A 20,348-nucleotide genomic window follows, 5' to 3' on the forward strand; every position below is an offset into this window, starting at 1 on the left:
CACCAAAATGGGGCGTTTGAAATACCAAAGGAGTTTGAAAAATGTTGTCTAGTCTGATGAGTCTCAATTTCAGCTGCAAGATTTGGGTAGTGATGTCAGAATTTGGTATAAACATGACAGCACAGATCCAAACTTCCTTGTATCAACAATGCAGGCTGCTAGTGGTGGAGTAATAGTGTGGGGAAATGCCACAGCTTACCTGAGTATTGTTGATGACCATGTGAATCCCTTTATGGATAGCGCACCATGTCGCAAAGCTCAAATCATCTCAAACTGGTTTCATGAACATGACAGTGAGTTCACTGTACTCAAATGACATCCACAGTCACCAGATGTCAGCCCAACCTCTGGGATGTCACATCACGAATGTGCAGCAACTGTGTGATGCTATCATGTAGATATGGACCAAAATCTCTGAGCAATGCTTCCAGAAATTTGTTGAATCTGTGCCATGAAGTATTAAGACAGTTAAAAGGTAAAAGGGGTCCACACTAATAGTAGTAAGGTATACCTATTGCAGAAGCTAGCGAGTGTACGTACATACAGCCCTTATACAGAGTCTACACACACACACACACACACACACACACGTGTAAATATGCTGTATGTATACTCAAAATACTGATTTCATTTTACAACAAGTTTATCTAATGAAGTGGCTCATGAGTGTATGTTTAAAGGCTGCCTGAATATTTTAGTGTTTTTCCATCACCAGCTACAGCTATCACATAAATGCAGAAACCAAACAGAAACTCCAAACTGCAGTGGTGTACAAGTGCAATGCATCTGAAAGTTAAGATTTTTAGTTTAAGGCAAAAAGAGAAAGCCATATAAAATACATTTAACCTCAAAAATAAAGTTGAGGATGAATTTATTCAACATCTTTATTATGAAGTACCCTTTTAAAAGAAATGTACAAGTGGAACCAGCACAGTGACATCTTGGCGTTGGAAAAAAACAAAAAAAAAACAAAACAAAACAGAAAACACCATGGACATGTGGTGCAGGTCTGAAGACACGTATGAAATGATAATGTACATATTTACAGCAGAGGGTTGATCAGAACAGAAGTGAGAAATAGCATGACTGCAGCTAAAAATACAAATGGGACTGAGGGATGATTAAAACTAATAATAAAAAGCATGGATTGGTTTCAAAAAACACATTTTTGAAAGGTTAAAGGCACTGTGTTTCACACAAATCAACAACGCAACAGATGCAGTTATTTGTTCTTGTCCATCAAATCATAAATCACAAGAAACAACTCAATGTAGTCATTCAGCTGTCCCTGGGTGTTCTTTCTAATAAAACAGATGCAAAATATATCAGAGGGCCAAAAGCAGTTTGCACATAAACATTAAACCAAAATAGACAGTTCAATTCATCTGGAAACATTCCTTAAAGAACATGCTCGCTGATTATTAAAATTACATTTTTTTCTTATAAACATACATTTCTAAATTTTTTATTTCATACTGAAGGCATAATGGGTTGGAGTAAGGACAAACACATTTTCTGATCCTATGCTCCTCTTGCTGGGGCAAACCCAGGATGATTTCTATTTGACATTAATGCAACACATTCAATTAACAATCAGCATCGAGGACAAAACAATCAGGTGAACAGATCAATAGTGAACCTGTGCTCAAGTAGCTGACATGATCGATCCTTCGAGGATATGGTGGACAAAAGTAAAAAAAAATAAAATAACTTTTTTTAAAAATTCATAAAGTTACATTCGGCTTACGTAGCTGGTGTGCCCTCAGTGCAACGTTTGCACTGCGCTTTATATTCTGACCTCAAGGCTTTACTGCGTTATGGTACAAACACAAGCAGGTTAAAAGACTAGCTTGACATTTTGAAAAATTCGCTCTGCTGTTTTCATAACAAAAAAGTGACCAAATGTGTAACACTCCTCGTGTCTATACAGTAAACATGAAGCTATAGGCAATTAGCTGAGCTTAGAATAGAAGACATCTCGCCTGGCTCTGTCTACATTTCACAGTCTGCCTCCCAGCGCATTTCAGCGTTTCCTAATCAGCATGCATCTATAACCTGAGCTGAAGGCCTTACAATCATTATGATCTTACAATCTTACTCCGACCTCAAATCTGTTTTTCCCCACCCGCAAAAGCGAGTAGTTATTAGACGGCTCATCAGGCTCTAGGCAATCGTGATAGGTCCTCTGAATCATCAATTTATATGTAATAATCTAGCAATCCACAGATCAACCAAATTTCAATACTGGCATATTTTGAATCATCTACCGTGTCACCAATTTTGTGCTGAGATAGTGTGATAAAGATCTGAAAAACCTTTAAACAGTTTAGAATGACAAAAACAAAATAAATAAATAAACAAAAACTAACAATCAGCTATCAACCAAACTATTTTAAACATCACCACTGGTGCCACCCTTCTTATAAACCAATGAACAACAAATAACTGATAATTAAATTAAATTAACTTGTAGTTGAAACTCACGTAGTTTAACTCGCGTAAGAGCCAGGGTAGGTCCAATCTTCTTAGTAAACTATAAACTAACAACTGCTGGCTTTAGCTTTGCATTTACCGCTTAGATATATGAGCTGTATTAACTTATCACAGTATTCCTGGTGAAAATTTCTAATGTCAAACTATTAATTTAATTCGGAGAAAGGAAAACAAAAAACAAACAAAAAAAAACAACCCTGCAGTTTTTAAACTCAGTGTTCCTCTACAAAGTTTAAAGATGTAGGAGGAAATACTACATTCCCTCACAGTTATGTCAAAAAACACACATTAGACAGCTGTGGACTGCACATACACGTGTATGTAGGCGAAGGGGGCTCACACTACACTCTTTGGCTGAGTTCCGGTGTACACGACGGACACTTAACGCTTCAGAATAAGCACTGTAGATAGTAATGGCACTGGCCAGGCAGGCAGGCACCTAGACTGAGCTTGGAGTTCTGTGCGCAGGCTTTTGATATAGCAGAAGACCTCTAAAGTTACACAAGGGGACAGTGTGACCGTTAAAAAAATTATATATTGTGGTCTTTTTTGAGGGTAATAAAAAAAAAAATCCTATATTTAAAAATCCTCCCGCAACAGAACACGACTGCACACTTAAAGGTAAACAGTACAGAGCTGAGGTGCAGTGATGTGGTATACTGGGAAGAAAACAAATCGGCTGCCCTGAAATGACTAATGAACTAGCTTCAAAACATACACAATAATACAACATTAAGTCTGAGATATGACGAAATTAAGCTGCAATAATAAGTAATAGTACCTGCCTTGTACATACACGATTCAAATAAAATGAAAACAAGTAGCTAGAATACTTGTCTTATTAAAAATACGGTAAACAAGTAATGCAGAGAACTGTTGTCTGAACAAGGTGATGTGAGAGATCACTACGTGACTTCTAGGAATTGAGGGTGAGCAGGTTTCTCTGTTCTGAGGCTATGAAGTCAACGAGAGGCAGGCTAAATGTTCCACTCCCCAAAAATCTTCTGTCACCAGCTGATGAGGAACAGAGACAGCAAAAGGCAGCTAGACTCCCGAGAGGAACAAAACTGCTTCCTTTACCGTCCTGAGCACCGATTGAAGAGTTTCCGTGGTAATGTAGCAGCATCGTAATGGTCTGCGGAGGACGGGCTCCTCCAGAGCAGAAGTGGAAGACTACTTTAAACCTCTCTCCTTCAGCAGTCCCCTCACCCTTTTCCCATTCATTGCAGTAGAAGTGGAAGACTGGTCAGACATACCTGAACAGCTCTCCTTGATCGTCCACAGTGGAGACAGGACAGGTGAAATAATTTATGTTCTTCTACTACCCGCTGTATCATCTGACCGAGCTTCTTTGCTTTATGTGGGTTTGGATCCAGGTGTTGATGCCCCTTAAAATTAACCGCCTCCTTAACGCTTGAGCTTCGACTATGCAGCGCAATCTCCATTCGGTCGCACGTTACTCCTTCCGCCTTTCTACTTCTCGTTGTTCGTTTTCTGGCAGGTGAATTTCAATCCCACCTGAATGTTTTCTTCCTCTTTTTCATGCCATCTGATTTGTTTTCATGTTCCCAAAATTTCAGTCAACCTTCTCCACCTTCCCAACGATCTTCTCCTCGAAGATAGGCAAGATTGCGTCATCGTCACGAACCTCCTCGAACACCACACCACAGTCAAACTCGTCGCTCACTTTCTTGAAATAGAACCTAAACACAAGCACAAGTGTAAGAGCACATCTTTAACATTCCCACAAACACTTATGGCTTTTTAAAACCTGTCCATGTATTACCTGTAGTGGCCTTTTTTGGTAAGCAGCTCCTTGAACTGGCCCAAAGTCACTACACGGCCTTTAACAGATGTTCGATATGGAATTGGTTCTCCACAAAAGTAGTAAGCCACTGTCACGTTCTCGCACACTTGACGCTTTCCAGACTTGTGCCTGAGATGGAAAAAATACACGTTAAACACACTATAAAAAATAAACATTAATAATAATAACAATAACCGAGTACACAGAATTTGGCCTGACACCTACCTAGGCTTGGCCTGTTGTAGTGCAGCCCTCCTCCTCTCCTCCTCCAGCCTCCGTCTAGCCTCCTCTAGCTGGGTGAGGGGGTTGGGAGCTGGGTTGGGGGGCATAGCTGGGTCCTGGATGAAGGGATGAGAAGGCTGGACTTGGGTGGATGATGAGCCGGGGATAGCGGTGGACACTGAAGAAGGGTTACGTAGTTGAGCAGAGACCCAGGGGTGCACAGCTCCAGGCCGCTCCACTGAAGCTGGACGTGGCGATTCGCTGCTGGTTCCTGTCCTCCTTGAGCTACTGGTGCTCCCTCTGAAAAAACAAGAGAATTGCCTGCATTAAAATGGGCACAGGAACTAGAGCCTCACAATATGAGACTATTGATCGCTATATGATCTCTATATCAAGAACCACCGAAATTCTGGTTCATTGATACAGCGAGTATGCGTTACTCAGGACAAACATTTAAAACCTGAAGAAGAATAACCCCCAACATAAGCAGAAATGATTTGTTCGATGGATCCACGTGCTCCCCTGTGAGATTCTCCCTCTCCGATGCTGGCTAAATAATATCACTTTACTCTCATTTATTAGTAGGCTCCAAATTCCATTTATTTGCAGTAAACGTTAAATATTTCTAAGATATGTATGTCTCTCTGATCCTGTTTGAGGGGAGTGGGCATCTGCCACATGGTGTTGTACACAAAAACTCCTTTTTAGCATCACTGGTGAAGAGAATTAAACTCTCACAAATAAAGTTATACTTCACTTGCGTTGTTATTGACAACATGTGCAACAAGTTCCTTCCATGTTAGAGCAGAACACGGGCAATCTGTAACACACCTAATGCTGGAGGGCGGCCTTGCTGTTAATCTTGTTGGCACAGGTCTGTTATATATGCCAGCTGACTAGTGCCCGCACGCACAGTTATATGGTCATGGGTTAATAATAAAGAGTAATCATTAGCCAGATTATTGCTTAGCTGTGGGCACAATCCAGATTCCATTTGCCGTTATCAAAGTGTCATCTATAAGGTCACTGAGAAATTCACTTTGCTAAGAGCAGAGTCTGCTTTTACTTTGACCCTCTGCTTTAAATGGCGACCAACAACACAAAGTGTTCCTCTTTTTTGCCAAGTAAAATATCAATGCCAAACCACTGCCAAATAAAAAAAACTGGTATTTTCAATACAATATATCTGATGAGAAAGAAAGCACATCACCTGTATTCCTAATTTAATTTTTATTTCATTATTTGATCTTAAGAATTTTAAAAATTGCAACAACTATAAATTACTGTCAGCTTTAAATATAAAATGACTCACCCATGGGAACTCTTTCTCTGTCTGTCTCCATCCATCATCCATTGCAGGATCTTCTGGTTTCTCTCCAAATCCTCCATTGGTACCTGTGCCTCCAGGCCACGCCCACTCTCATCACCTTTCCCCGATGCCTCTGATGTCTTCTTACAACCTCGCCGTGATAGTGTGCTGCCTTTACTACTGCAGAACAAACAGGTAACAAAAAAAACAAAAAACAGTTGGAGTCATCTGATTACCTAACAGCATAGACAAGATAAGATACTTTACTGCCACTAGGGCACTGCCAGGATACGGACTTGTGCTTAATAATAGTATAATACATTAAAGTAATACAAATATATGCAAAGTTCTGGAGCCTATCCCAGGGTGCACCTGTCACAGGACAAACACACAGAGACAGACAACCATTGGCACTCATTTTCACACCTAAGGGCAATTGAGATTCATCAATTAACCTAATCCCACTAACTGCATGTCTTTGGGTTGTGGGAGAGAACCCACGCAAACATGGGGAGAACATGCAAACTCCACACAGAAAGGTCCGGGCCTGATAATGGAATTGAACTCAGGACCTTCTTGCTGTGAGCCAACCGTGCCAACCACTGCGCCACAATATTGCATATCATAAATAAATAAGAACACAATAAATATTCACATTAAAAAAAAAGAGTCTTGTATTTAGTGGCTTTGAGGTCAGTGCTCAGTGGGAATATGGCTGTATGGTAAAAACTGTTCAGGAATTGTCTGGTTTTTAGTTTTTCATGGATCTGTATCTCTTAGCAGACGGTAAAAGTTCAAAAATGTTTTAGGCAGGATGGAAAGGGTTTTTGAGTTTTATGCAAGCAGCAAAGAGGTGAAGATGTCACTCAAAGCTGGTAGATGGAAGTTAGTGACGCCTTGTGCAGTTTGTACAATCCTCTGCAGAGCTGTTCCCCTTCCATACAACTTCCTATAGACCAAGTGCACACGCTTACCTATAACCCATCCCCTCGAGTGTGCTGGCTCCAGCTCCGTCAGCGTAGTTTCGACTTCTCCCAGCATACTGATTGGCTGACTCTCCATTCCACAGGAAGTTGGGCTGAGACCTACTACCCGCTTCCTCTGGCCCATCCCTTCCTCTGTGGTGGTACAACGGCTTGTGGTGATGCATACCTGAGATGGAAATCAGTAAAGTAAATGGAAACTCACAGCACTGACATCTGTGCTATTTCACCTGAAGAGCCAGTTATGGCTTGCCATTAAAATCTTTAGTAACAGGATGCACTAATTAGTCCAAGCATATTATAGTTCCTTCCTCTGTGTTGTAAAGGTCCATTAAAAATCTCAAGACTCCATCTTCACATTAACTCAATATAATGAGCACGAGTTAAGCCTACTCTGTTATACCAACATCAATATTAAACAGAGCAACAACAGCACATTATTCCACAGCAACACAAACACTTGAGCAGAATAACAACTATTTCTTGCTACTTAAGGTTACATTTGCCAAAAACTACAGTGTACAGTAGGGGTGGGGAATACGGTCTCCAAAAAACAAAACAAAACAAAACACTCTTAAAAAGACAGGGACACAGGATATGAACCAGGTATAATGTTGAAGTATAAGCATTAATTTCTAATGCACAGTTCCGCAAATAAATAAAATAATTTTTAATGTTTGTAGAAATAATTTACCCAAAATTGTGTAATGTAAGAAAAAGTCTGCACTTTTTCTAAATGTGTATGTAGAACTAGAGAGGACATGTAACTGTGTCCGTTGGAGAGTTGCTTTAGGGACATGCGGTATTGGTGGTATTATGGGGCAGTCAGTCCCCATGCTTAACACAGAGAGTAACCTGGGCCCACATTTAGATAGTCTGTTTGCTGCTGAAGTGCTTTGGAATTTGTGCTCGACCATTTCTCCCTCCCGTTCACAGCCTCTTACCTTTGACTCCAGCAGCAGGCAGACTGTGACCTGCACCTCGGTGTGCAGGGTAGTGAGGCGGCCCGATTCCCCCGTCAGGTGAACGCGATGATTTGGGAGGAGTGTGCCGACCCCCTCCTGCTAAGGTGCTGTTGTTTGCCCCTGGCGACTGGCAGCCTGGCGTCCTCATCACCCGCTGTACGTGCTCATCCAAAATAGATTCTGGGTCATCGTCATGAGGATCGTCTATGGGGACCAGGCCGCCGTAAGTGGCGACTGTTGCCGTGTTAGCAGTGGTCTCGGAATAACGGGCACCATAAAGAGGTGGAAACGATGAGGGGACGGGTAGAGACATGCTATGAGAAGACATTGAGGTTGTCATGGAGACGTCAGCATCATCCCCCTCTTCTTCCTATTAAGAACAGAAAATATATTTAGTTTTTCAATTTTAAAACTGGGTTGTACATCAATACAGAAGACAATGATTAAGGTGATGGAGGCTAATAAATGTGTTTCTTGTTTTGCCTAGCCTTACTGCCTGTGTATTACAAGCCGGATGGCTTCGTGGCAGTAACCTGACACCTAAGGAAAAAAAAAAAGTTAAAAAAAAGAATTGGGCAAACTTTATCTAAACATGCTGTTGTGCCAGTTCACCTGATTTCTGCTCACTTAGAATCACCAATAATTAAACTATCGATATATAATCCCTAATTGATTATCTCTTCTCTTGATGGCATAGTCTCTCCTCTCACCAGCAGCAATGAGTCTATACAGAAGCAATCACTGTTAAAGTGGAATGCTAGAGCCAGATTAACTGAGTGTAATATTAAATTCCCACCGTGGCCGGTCGCAGCAAACAGAAATAGCTGGCAAGAATCTTGTTTGTCACTTGTTACAACAATGTGTTGCTGCTTAATGCAACTCTACGCTACTGCAAGAAAGTAGAATCAATCGCTAAACTGTTCACAGGCATTTCTGCATATATGGCATAATGCATTGTCTAAATTTCTACTGTGTAAATCTCCTTGTAGATGAGAAGCTAGCTGTGAGTCTGGAATAGAAGTGACAGAGCTGCATAGGCAGGCTGACTAAAATGGAAACAACTCTTTCTTTCACTTACAAAGTTTTAATTTCGAAGAATTAAAATCACATTGCAGGGTGCATATATACGATTGTGTACTCACCAGCCGTACTCTCTTCAGCCTCTCTTCGAGTCTTTCCTGAGCCTCTCGCTCTCTGAGCACCGTCTCCAGCCTGCTGATGAGCTCCGCTGCAAACCTCTCAGGCTCTACATGGATGTCCTTTGGCATTCGATACGTGCGCTGTGTATTGACACAAGTAGAAATTGAAATGGCAAACTTATAAACTAATATGCATTTAACACATTCAAATGGGAAAAATTAACTTGTGCAAGCAATCAATGTTAGTAATTTGTGACAGTTATGGTAATTCCTTCTCAACTACTTGCAGATAAATACTGCCATAAGACCACCTCACATTATGAGCTAAATCTACCTGCTGTGTATAGTTTGTACCATTACATCTACTCCTCCTACTTCTTCAAACCCAGAATTTAGGAATATGTAAATATGTTTTATTCCAAAGCTTTAACTGGTGCCAATCAGATGCCTCTCAGATGTCACTTCTCAGTGTCTGTACATCGAGTGCTTTTAGTTATTAATGGGGCTGGTGATTTCAATCAGTGTCCAAGTTGATCCTGAATTTTTAAGAATCCAGTGCTGACTAGGGCTGTTCGATATAACGATATATATCAGATGACGATATAAAAACATCTATCGTTTCATTTTACGCTATCGTTTGTTTCGTGGTGTCGCAAAATAAACTGTTTACGGCAATATTTTTTCATCGTTTTGATGGTCACTGTAGTGGCTATATTAATTTCTTAAAGTTCTCTCTTTCTCTTATATTTATAAAAACCACACTACAGACGGACAAGCGCCTGTTTTTACGCGTTGTCGTTAGCAGCGACGACGGTAAAACCATTGCGTGTCCACTTGTTTATTTTCCACATAAACCTTTCACAATAAAGCTCAAGATCCTGTTGAGACTTCAAAATAAACTGAATCACGTGAAAGAGTACGCAGAGTATTTAGGGATGAGAAGCAAAAAAGAGCCGTCAGGTACTAAAAGATAAACCTTAGACTCAAATGTTAGAACAGGCTTTTCCCCGCAGCACGCCGTGTAATTAATACTTACAAAGAAAACGGCGGCCGTTACAACTTATGTCTAAAAATGTATAGTTTCATACATCGTTAAAACACTCGACTCCAGGTACACGACGCCCAGCTGGAAACACTTCAGGCAAGTCGAGTCGAGAATCACAGAATTTACAGAAAATGTTAAATTTTTGTGATTTATATCGTTATCGGGACGATAGATGTTTTATATCGGGATATGAGCTTTTGGTCATATCGCACAGCCCTAGTGCTGACTTTTAAATAAGTTGCTGAACTTTAGCTGTACTCATTTTAACCAACATGCTGGTAGTGCACCAGGACCTCAGCTTTCCATGGGATGCTTCCAGTTTAAACTGTGGCATGTGCGCACAAGTCACTTCACTGACACCAAAAAACACACAACACCTCTGGCAGGGATTCAACACAGTAGCAGGCTACAAGCCCACCGATCAGACACGCTGTAATGACCTCGCACTGCCAGATAACCTCAATACGTCAACAACAAAGGGGTCCCGTCATCACCTGCCAACCAGATCATGTTCTGAAGGAACGTGTAGACCAACTGAAAGATGTTTTCACAATGACATTTTCAACATCTTCCTCAGACAAAATAACATTCCCACTTGTCTAAACGGCACCACTATAATTTTGTGCCCAAGAAATCTGACCCAGCTTGTTTGAATGACTGCCACCCTCTAGCCATCACCCCAAGACCTGTGAAATGCTTTGAAAGGCTTGTCTTGCAACATAATAAGTCACATCTCCCTTCTAACCCCTAGAATTTGCATACAGAGAAAACCAGCCTACAAAAGATGCCATTATATCCACCCTGCACCATCTCAGTCTAACTCATCTGCAATACAGAAAGTCATGCGCATCCTACTGATTCAAGTCAACTTTTTATACTATCTTGCCACAGCAGCTTGTGGAGAAGCTGAACCTGCTCCGTGTGGGACCTGGTACCTGGATCTTGGGCTTTCCTACACAGAGATGGCAGATGGCCAGAAAAGGAAGAAAACAACACAATATGCTGAATACAAGATCGCCTTAAAGGGTGTGTATTCAGCCCATTACTGTTCAAGATGCGGACACATGACTGCTCTGCTAGTTTTAACACCAACCACACTAAAAGGTTTGCTAAGGTAGGCCTCATTGCAAATCAAGATGAGTCAGCACACAGAGGGGAGTTGACAGCCTGACAACCTTAACCTCAACACAGGGAAAACATCAACAATGAGATAATTGCTGACTTCTCGACAATCAGTTTCACCTTCCACTGATTGATGGTTCTGTGGTAGAAACAAAAGCACATAATTTCTGCCGATATGCCAAACTGATGACATCACTTCCAGTTACTACACCACCACAGCCTTAATCAAAAAAGGCCTAGCAGCACCCTCCGCCTCCTCCACATGCTGACAAATACAAACCTGCCAACTCCCCACAAATTTCTACCGAAAATTCTACCACTGAGTCTATTCTCAGTGGTAGAATCTCAGTGTACTACTTCCTGGTTAGGAAAAAGCAAATGGGAGCAAAGATGCAAATTAAACAGGGTTGTGAGAACACCATGAAAGGTCACTGGTGCCACACTCCCATCTCTGCTAGACATTTACAACCAGTGCAGTCTGGGCATTGCCAACGTCCCCACTCATCCTTCTCACAGCCTGTCGCAGCATTCGCTCAAGGACCACACACACACACACTTATGAAACAGCTTTTCAACCCACATCGATCACAATGCTGAACCAGAACAACAAGAAGGGCCTTACTTAACATATTTATTTACTTGTGCATTTACTTATTTATTATCGCCATGATATTTTGCACTGCGAAGGATACCAAGCCCAAGTTGCTCTCCAATGCATCGATCGGTGTATGAATGATACACTGAAAGCACTTAAGCATAGAAAAAAGTATGAAAAATACGAACGGGTGTGAATTTAGCAAAGATTACAAAGTTGTATTCTCACATAAAAGCCTAACAGTGTGCAGAAAAACTTTAAAACTGCATTCCAGTGTCAAATTCTGCACATATTTTGCTGTGCATGCAGCAATACAAGAACTGATATTACAAGGAATTGCTGTTTGTACTCACAGGTATATGAGGTAGGGGCACACGTCCGTTGGCTTTGGCACTTTCATGCATCTCTTTACGATGCTGTTTCCAATATCTGTATGGAGGAATACCATCTCTACACAAACACAGAGGAAAAAAAAAGATGAACAAAAATCAATTACAGATCTGAAACATTTTTACAAAGCTTAAAAGTGTAGTACTGTCCGAGGTGCAGCAGGCTGTCTGTGAGTACTTACACACTGCTGTCGGTCAGTGACATTGTGTCTGCATCGCTCGACATGCTCTGCTGCTCACTGTCATTGGCACTGGTTGCTGGAGCCCGCGCATAACCCATGTTTGCGTAGTATGGGTTTATCGGCTCTCTCCATGGCCTGAAGAAGAATTGAGACGTCATGATTCATGCGAAGGAGCCACGTTCAATTTTCAGGGGTTCTTACAAAACATTCGCACCAGTTTTTTTTGCCTTAGTCATGCCTGATATGATGCTTGTGAATTGTGCTAAAAAAATAATAAAGAGATATGAAAGCTGTGTTAAAGGCTTCAAAAACTACTGAGTGTGAAGCGTGCCGATTAAATACACAAAATGGAAAAAAAAAAGGCTCAGAAAGTTTGGCTGCACACAAAATTTGCTCTTCTCAAGAAAGACTTGTGTTCATGATTTCGCAATAAGACAAAATGCCACCTACTCTTGATATAAGTGGGTGTGCTGCAAAGATTCCCCGAAAAGAGCTATTTGCGATCTTGAAAGTGTTACGAAGAAGCTAACAGAAAAAAGTCTCAGCCTTGCCACATGAATATTTCCACTATAAGAATATCAACAGGTATTATATATGTATTACTTATTATAATGAATAATATTATAGATGTATTTTGACAATGTTTGTAAATGACAAACTCTAATTACCAAAATATTACCCTTGCATTAGAGCTGGGCGATAAAAGATTTTTTCATATCACGATATGTTTTTTTCATTTCAGGCGATAACGATATATATCACGATATAAGCCAAATAACTATATTTGTAAGATTTAAATGTGCCGTTGCTCACAAGTAAAATGTGAAATAATCTGCAGCTTGTTTTGATTTAAATATTTATTTCCCATAATAAGTTCAACAGGGTAGATGTACTTAAGGAACATGAGACTTCAGTTTCAGATAAATAAAGGCAAATATTGCAAACTACACAAAAGGCAGCCGCTAAAGCGTTTAAGTTTCAAAACAGAACAAACAAAACAGACTACTAAATTGTCAATTCCACTTAGAAACAAAATATTAATTCTAAAAATAAATCTTAGTTAGTTTTACAGAAGAACAGACAAAATTGACTAACTTTTGTCAATATCAAATAAACTGAGAACTAAAAGGAAATTCTCAATCTCTCCTTGTTGTAAAGCTTAGCTTTTCAAACAGTTACTTTAGTCTGACAAAAGCCGAATGACAAATTAGCGCTTTCAGTCAGAGATTGAGCATGCACCGGTTTATTGTATTTCCAGACTTGCTTTCGGCACAATTTACAGTGCGCGCTACTCTGTTTGTCGTCAGACTTGAAATAGCCGAAATACCTTCACACTACGGAACTTCTATGGCCCTTCCGTTCGACAAGCTCTCCGGCATTGGAACCAGCATCTGTTTTTCCTTCGGTAACCTTCGGTCACGCTCTCGGTTGATTTTTCTCTAGTCGGCACACTCATTACCTCCATTACCCGGGCGGCACGGCGGCTGGCTGCTTCCCAAACAAATACACATGTGCGCCTTGGAACTTGTGCTGTACGTAACAAGTGACGTTACGTGACGCTGCGGCTGTGATTGGTTCGGCTCTGCGCTACTTAATTTGGATTGGCTGTTCTTCTTCTTTTTTTTTTTTTAAGAGGACAAGAGAGATGCAGCCTATCGCAATAGTTTAATTTTTCTATAGAGAAAAAGTTATTTTGCAATACATATCGTTATCGTTCTATCGCCCAGCTCTACCTTGCATAATACTAGGTCAACTACACCGCTATACACGAGACAAGAAACACCCACCGTTTCCCACGGGACAAGATAGGGCATGTGATTATGTACACGCACATGCATGTATGCAAGTGACAGGAGGGGCACTCAAGCATTTTAAAAATGAATAAACATAACATAACCCAACCCAACCCAAACATAACCCAATATCTACTTAGTAAGAACATTCATAGAAACAATCAACAGCCTTTCCACAAAGTTCCTCCTCAAACAGATCGATTCTGAGTCCACTCTCTTAGACTGCAGCTGGTCCATGCAGTGTTGGTCCCTGTTCTGTTCTGCAAGTCTCAGAGAGCTCAGCCCAGTAGCATCAGCTCTCCACCTGCTGTGGGTTCTACTTAGAGCTGAGTCTAGGGCTTGCAGCAGATCTCCAGAGAACCAAAGACAAACGTAACCAGCTGCAGTCCAAGTCTGTCCAGCTGCAGGACAAGGGAAACACTATACGCAAAAAATCGAAGCTGACTGGTTAGCACAGAACGCTCAGATCTAGACTACGTTTTTTTAAAAATTGACATGGCATGGAAGTTTCAATAAATGTTTAGACATTATTTAAGTTATGACTGCAAAACAGCAGGCACACACACACACACCTGTACTCCCTGCTGTCCTGCCTCCTCCTACTGGCTGAGGCTCTCTGTGGTGCCGTCTGCATCAGCAGGGTCTGAGTCAACCTACAAGCTGGTGTGTCTCCACAGTCGTCCTCATCCTTCTCTTCCTCCACTTCCCTCACTCCTCCTCCGCCACACCTAAGATCACATTTATGTTATCATAAAAAAACTCAGATGAATTATATTACTTTTAAATATTTAGATAAATGAATTTCAGCTTCAAAACTAGAGCTGTTCTGAACAGCTGAGACAGATCAGTGAAGTTTATAGTTAAATCCTATGCAATGCATCAGAATTGAAATGTGGAATAACACAAAGTCTCAAGTTCCTTTTTCTTCTCACCTCCACTCCTCATCCTCAGCGAGTGTAGGCAAATACCCAGAAACAGGCTTGGCTGGTCCAGATGAAGGGCTCTGATCACTGGGGTTGGGCTTGGGGCTTTCTCCCCCTGTCCGTGTGTACTCCAGGTACAGATCTGACTTAAGGAACAAAGGGTAGGTGTTCTCCTCGATTATGGTCTGGATCTCTGTCTGAGCCTGGAACACACAAAGACAAAAAGTTGGTACAATAAAAATGAAGACATTATTTCTCACCTTTAACTAAGCTCACTGTGACACAGTACTCCCAGACTGAAAGGCTTTACCCTTTCAAACTATAGGTTTCATGCCAAATGGATACTCATTACAGACCAACACAATTACACAGGATATACCAGCATTTATGTTAGAGACTACATAGCTAGGCTAACACCTATTCCAGACTGAAAAAGCAATGTGTGTCAAACCACATGCAAGCAATAAACCTGAAAGGGTCAATGTGCATCCCTCGATGTGGCTTGGCACAAGCCAAGGTGGTTTAAATTCAAGTTGAACAGTACACAGCTTTGGTTTTTATTACTTTGACGACTTGCAGAGAAATAGCAACGGAAATAAAATCAAACATGAGTCTGTGGAACAGCTGCAAAGAAAGCTAACTGAAACAAGCTTCATTTGGTCCATCACAGTAATACCCATGCATTCTTACTCAGCATAACATTATTATGTATACTCTATGAGACTCAAGTCTTTAAGACTGGTGATAGAAGTCTCATACAGTATACATGTGGTCTCAACATTAAGAAGATAAAAATGAGCAGTCATCTATGCCAAACTGAAAGTGTTATGGGTTAAAGAGGAGCATATGATCCTTTGGTGTGGTTTGCTCATTAAGGCAGAAATAAAGCACAAGGAAACACAAATCTGTGGTTTAACAAAACAGCGACAAGTGTGTCACTTCTCTTGCTCTTTTACTTTTCCTGTCAGGATGAATGCCCCCTGTCAACCACAGGAACACTGTCAGACGATCAGAAACTGATTGAGGTACTCAGGAAGTATAGCTGCACTTACACCGTGGGAACCTGGGTTAGCTTATAGTTTGAGTCACTGTTCCCTCCCCCTAAATAAAACCCTAAAGTCAATAAAGCAGAACTGAATGGCCCTGACAAATCTAACGCATGTTTCAAGACAGCAAAAGCTCCTGTGCATTGTTCTGAGATTGTTTTAAATATTCAATGGAAATTAATACATGCAAGAACAAACTGTGAATTATAAATATGCTACTTTCCATGTTCTTAAATAAACATACTCACTACAAAATCTGACCTGTATAAGGGCTGGTTAAATAGACATGATGAAAGAAGATATGGCTTTAAGTTCCTTAAATCTGGGAGTAAATATTGACACTGAAATTATAACGACTTGACAGGAATAGACCTAGTGCAGTGAGAAGAGCGAAAAACAAACGTTCCCAGCACCAGTCAACTGAAAGCACAGCCATATGAAAGCCATTGTCTGATATTTTTTTTCATTATGAACCATCTTGCCAACATCCACAATTCAGTTTCAGTTTCCTAACCTGTCGGCCTGCAACACTGCTTAGCATTGGCACCTTAATGGCTACAGGTTCAATTCCTTAGCCAAATCTGGCCATTTAAACAAACAAAATAATAGCTGTCAGGAATCAATAACAGTATCTACTAGACTGTTCTCTTCAACCTGACTGGCATCCTGTTAAATATTACAATATAAAATTCTAATAACCTGTTCAAAAATGGCTGCGTCTGGATGCGGCTTTCCCACGCAGTCTCTGATGAAGCTCTTGGTGGCAGCTTTGATCTGCCTGGAGACGATCCCATTCCCATCTACAATATACTTTCTGTAGATAGCCTTGGCCAGCTTTGCCCTCTTCTCCTGGCTAGTCTTCCTGAACCCAGAGCAGGCAAACCAGAAGTCGAGAAGGTCTGCACACCCTTCCTGGCACAGGAAGGTTCTGAACAGCTGGGTGCCTTCCCTGTCGTCCAGGAGGGAGTGAAGTGACTCGGCCCACTTCAGGTAAGGAGGAGTTGGTGAAGCAGAGCCCTCAGGTTCATAGCCCAAGTCCAAGTCAGGGCGACGTGGGGTCGCAGACGACGAGGAGGGTGTATAACTTGACGGGTCCCCCATTTTAGACGACAGGGGATAGCCTGCGGTTTGGGAAAGGGTGTTTGGACGGGTGTTGACTGACTGGACTGGGGGGTCCACGTCTGAGCCCTCCTCACCAGGAACCGGGGGCCGTGGCGCATCCTCTGTAAAGTGGGTAGGGGCACTCATGGAGGCCACAACCCCACCCCCGCCCCTGTACCCGATCCCATGCAATTCTCTGACAACGCTCATGTCTCTGATTGCACAAGGCAGAGGTCAGATATTCCCCTTTAGCAATGACTTGGCTGGCAAACAATTCACCCTGCAATGGAAACAAGAAAAGCAGTTAGTTGTAGCAGTGGAAGGTGATGACTCAAATACAAATATTATTGCTAAGGTGAGAATGATGACTTGAGTCACACCTCATCACTGAACTGTGTCACCCCACTAATACACACACAGTATGTATATATTTAGAGTGCGAGAGATCACTGAGTAATAACGTTAGATGATGAGCAGACACACAAAGTATGATACTAACAGTATGAGACTCATGAGAATATAGTCATAGAAACTGAAAATACTGCTAGTTTGTTAACTTGGCATCTAAACTTACTAGCAAATACACCTCAGTTTAAATAATCTCGTATTTCTCCAACTAAGTCTCCAGTTTAACGAAGACCAACTCAACGCGCTTTACTTGAGTGTCCAAGCTTAAGTTCACCAACAAGTTTATTTCGCCTGTGTAGCAGCTAGCTTTAGCGCTAACTCCTCAATCACTCAAATCACACGCTCGGTATTGCTGGACACTGTTTTGCAAATAACCAACTAATGCTAACAAGCTAAAATGGCTAGCTAGCCTTGTAGCAATGCCACCACCAATGCCAGGGCTTTGAAGTGAGAATCTCATTCATCTTGGCCTGCAAAGACGGTGGGGGATGGGCACCGAAACAAACTCCACACAACACGGGCCTCCGTGCAAAAAAAGGGGAAAAAAGGAAAAAAACTTCAGCACTAAAGGAAACTATAAACGTACTCGTAAAGAGCACATTTGTACAGAAGCAACGCAAACTTTCTTGTTGTTTAACCCCAACAAATCTAGTCGCATAAGATCAAACAAAACAAGAAAGCGAGGGCACGTTTCTGACTCTGCTGGCTGCAGCGCCAGCTAGCTTGATGTGTTAGCTAGTTTTGATTAGCTGGCTAGCTTAGCTAGGTCCGTTAACGTCCCGTGTTTTCCAGAAAAGTTTACGTCCTACCGTCTCTGAAAGCCCGTTCCCCGTAATCCGCTGCATTGGGGATACTGGCGCGAACAGTGTACTCCAAAACGCAGCATATGGATAGCTTCTGAGATTAAATATTAACGAAAATAACCCGTCGTCTTGCCCTTAACTCCCCATGGTGGCTGCTTTCAGAGCAATAATACAGAGCGAGTACGTGAGTGCACGCCGACTGTAAGCGGAGCGTAGTACGTTTCTAGAAATGCGCCGGATAGAAACGCCAAACACACGAAAAAATACCCGAGATTCTTTCATCTTATCCACGATAAATGCAGCGATACGTGAACGTTATTATAAGTGTCCAGCATGCATAATTTCCAAATAGTTACAAGAATATAAGAAAATGTAAAAGTATTTACTATGCAGAGCAAAACTGACTGATGCAGCATTTTGATTCTGCAGCAATGTAGAGCTAATTCACATTGTTTTAATTAAATGCTGGGATATTTACTGAAAATGTGTTTTTTTTTTTCAAATCCAAAGTATGACCGCCAAGTCAATGTAGTAAAGTACAACTAGACCCCCACAGCATTTATCGAAAAAGGAAAATGTGCAAACTGCACAAGGTTTAAATATCCAAGTAAATTTCACCTATTTTAGAAACGCACCTAAATCCTGCAATTTAGCAAAGAGAAATTAGGTTCTTCTTACTTCTGACATTTTAATGACTTTGCACTTAGAAAGCGGTCCATATGGTAGTGTAGAATAGTGTAGTGTAACTACACTATTCAAAGGCTTATTTTGAATGTTGCCAGCAACCAGTTACAACTGGTGCTTTTCTGAGCATGTTCAACCATTCTCTGATGCATTAGTGTATGTATGTTTTTTGAATTATGTATTATTACTATGAAATGTATGTTAGTGCAGGCCCTTAACTGCTATTATTACCATTTTATGAACCTACTTAGTTGCAGGTAACAGTGCAGACATATCATCAACAAACATGCAAAAGTATCATAGGAAAAAAATCCATCTGGAACCGTAAGTGTAATATTATTACAGATTATATGATTATATTATTATTGCAATGGCGACTTTGTGTAGAATGATTGTATGTAGGTAGCTATAACAATAGTGAAAATCTTTTTACTCTTCTGGAGTAAAAAGTTGGGACTACTGCTTCTCAACACAATGAGAAAGACATGTTAAAAAAAGTAAGCTTGAAGTATTTATTTATGTATTCATTAGTTTATTTGTTAATTTTCACCACTGTGGGTACATTAAATGAGTTATGAAGAAGAGTTTGTACTTCGTGTCGGTTCTATATGTCTCCGTTCTATGTCAAGGTAGCCAAAAAAAGTGCACAACGGCGCCCCCATCGGCAAGAACGAGCAATTTCACAATATCACTAAATGAATGGAAGTGTAATACAAACGGTAACCTTTTAATAGACTCCAATAAAAAAGTTATTCACGATAAGCCGACTGCACCGTACACTGTCACGCACATTTAAAAAAATGTGGATGGAAAGAAAAAAAACAAACAAATAAATAAATGAGCCAGAATCCCCAAACAGCACCAGGGCACCACAATAGATCAGTTAGGCTACGGCTCACTTTGCTCCAGGCAAGCTGCAAGTCTAAAGGTGAGACAGTTTTTGAGCAACGCGCGATGACAAATCAAGGCGACTCACCTCTTATGCGTCTTTGCGTCTGAACAGGTGTTCAGTCCGAAAAGCCCATCTCTGCCGGCGGAGTGACTCACAGGACAGAGGGAGCACGCCGCTGCCGCCACCTGAGCATGTCACTCCTCTCCGCCGGGCTGTCAGTCATGCAGGAGCACCGAGCTCCCACCGGCTGCTGGAGGGACGGAGAGAGAGAGGGAGACAGAGAGAGAGAGAGAGAGAGAGAAGGGGGGGTGTGTGTGTGTGTGTGGGGGGGGGGGGGGGGGGGGGGGGAACTACAGTTATCAGGCTGAATCAATATTTCCATAGGCTCGTGGGAAAAAAAGAACACCTGAACGCGGCCTTATTAAATGTTATTCCACAGATGTGTTG

The 20,348-nt window shown here is 41.4% G+C and overlaps 1 protein-coding gene across 1 annotated transcript; it reads right to left on the bottom strand.

Annotated features, from left to right (window-relative positions):
* Window positions 1-866: 866 nt before the first annotated feature.
* Window positions 867-18,486, bottom strand: LOC134628996 (axin-1-like). The gene is made up of 13 exons (XM_063475867.1): window positions 18,332-18,486; window positions 16,713-17,394; window positions 14,977-15,170; window positions 14,617-14,772; window positions 12,252-12,386; window positions 12,034-12,130; window positions 8,922-9,059; window positions 7,759-8,149; window positions 6,806-6,983; window positions 5,835-6,011; window positions 4,526-4,822; window positions 4,280-4,429; window positions 867-4,196 (listed from the first exon to the last, which is right to left on the bottom strand). The coding sequence occupies exons 2-13, from the start codon at window positions 17,322-17,324 to the stop codon at window positions 4,070-4,072; spliced, it is 2,652 nt and encodes an 883-aa protein (XP_063331937.1). The 5' UTR covers window positions 17,325-17,394; window positions 18,332-18,486; the 3' UTR covers window positions 867-4,069.
* Window positions 18,487-20,348: the final 1,862 nt, after the last annotated feature.

The sequence above is a fragment of the Pelmatolapia mariae genome, linkage group LG6 (assembly GCF_036321145.2).
Source record: "Pelmatolapia mariae isolate MD_Pm_ZW linkage group LG6, Pm_UMD_F_2, whole genome shotgun sequence".
In the NCBI taxonomy this organism is placed as follows: Eukaryota; Metazoa; Chordata; class Actinopteri; order Cichliformes; family Cichlidae; genus Pelmatolapia; species Pelmatolapia mariae.

Coding starts and splice junctions, on each gene's coding strand:
- LOC134628996 (XM_063475867.1), bottom strand. CDS start 17,324: ATGAGCGTTGTCAGAGAATTGCATGGGATCGGGTACAGGGGCGGGGGT. Junction 14,773..14,976: donor GCTGAGGATGAGGAGTGGAG/GTGAGAAGAAAA, acceptor ATGTGATCTTAG/GTGTGGCGGAGGAGGAGTGA. Junction 6,012..6,805: donor CTCGAGGGGATGGGTTATAG/GTAAGCGTGTGC, acceptor TTTGTTCTGCAG/TAGTAAAGGCAGCACACTAT.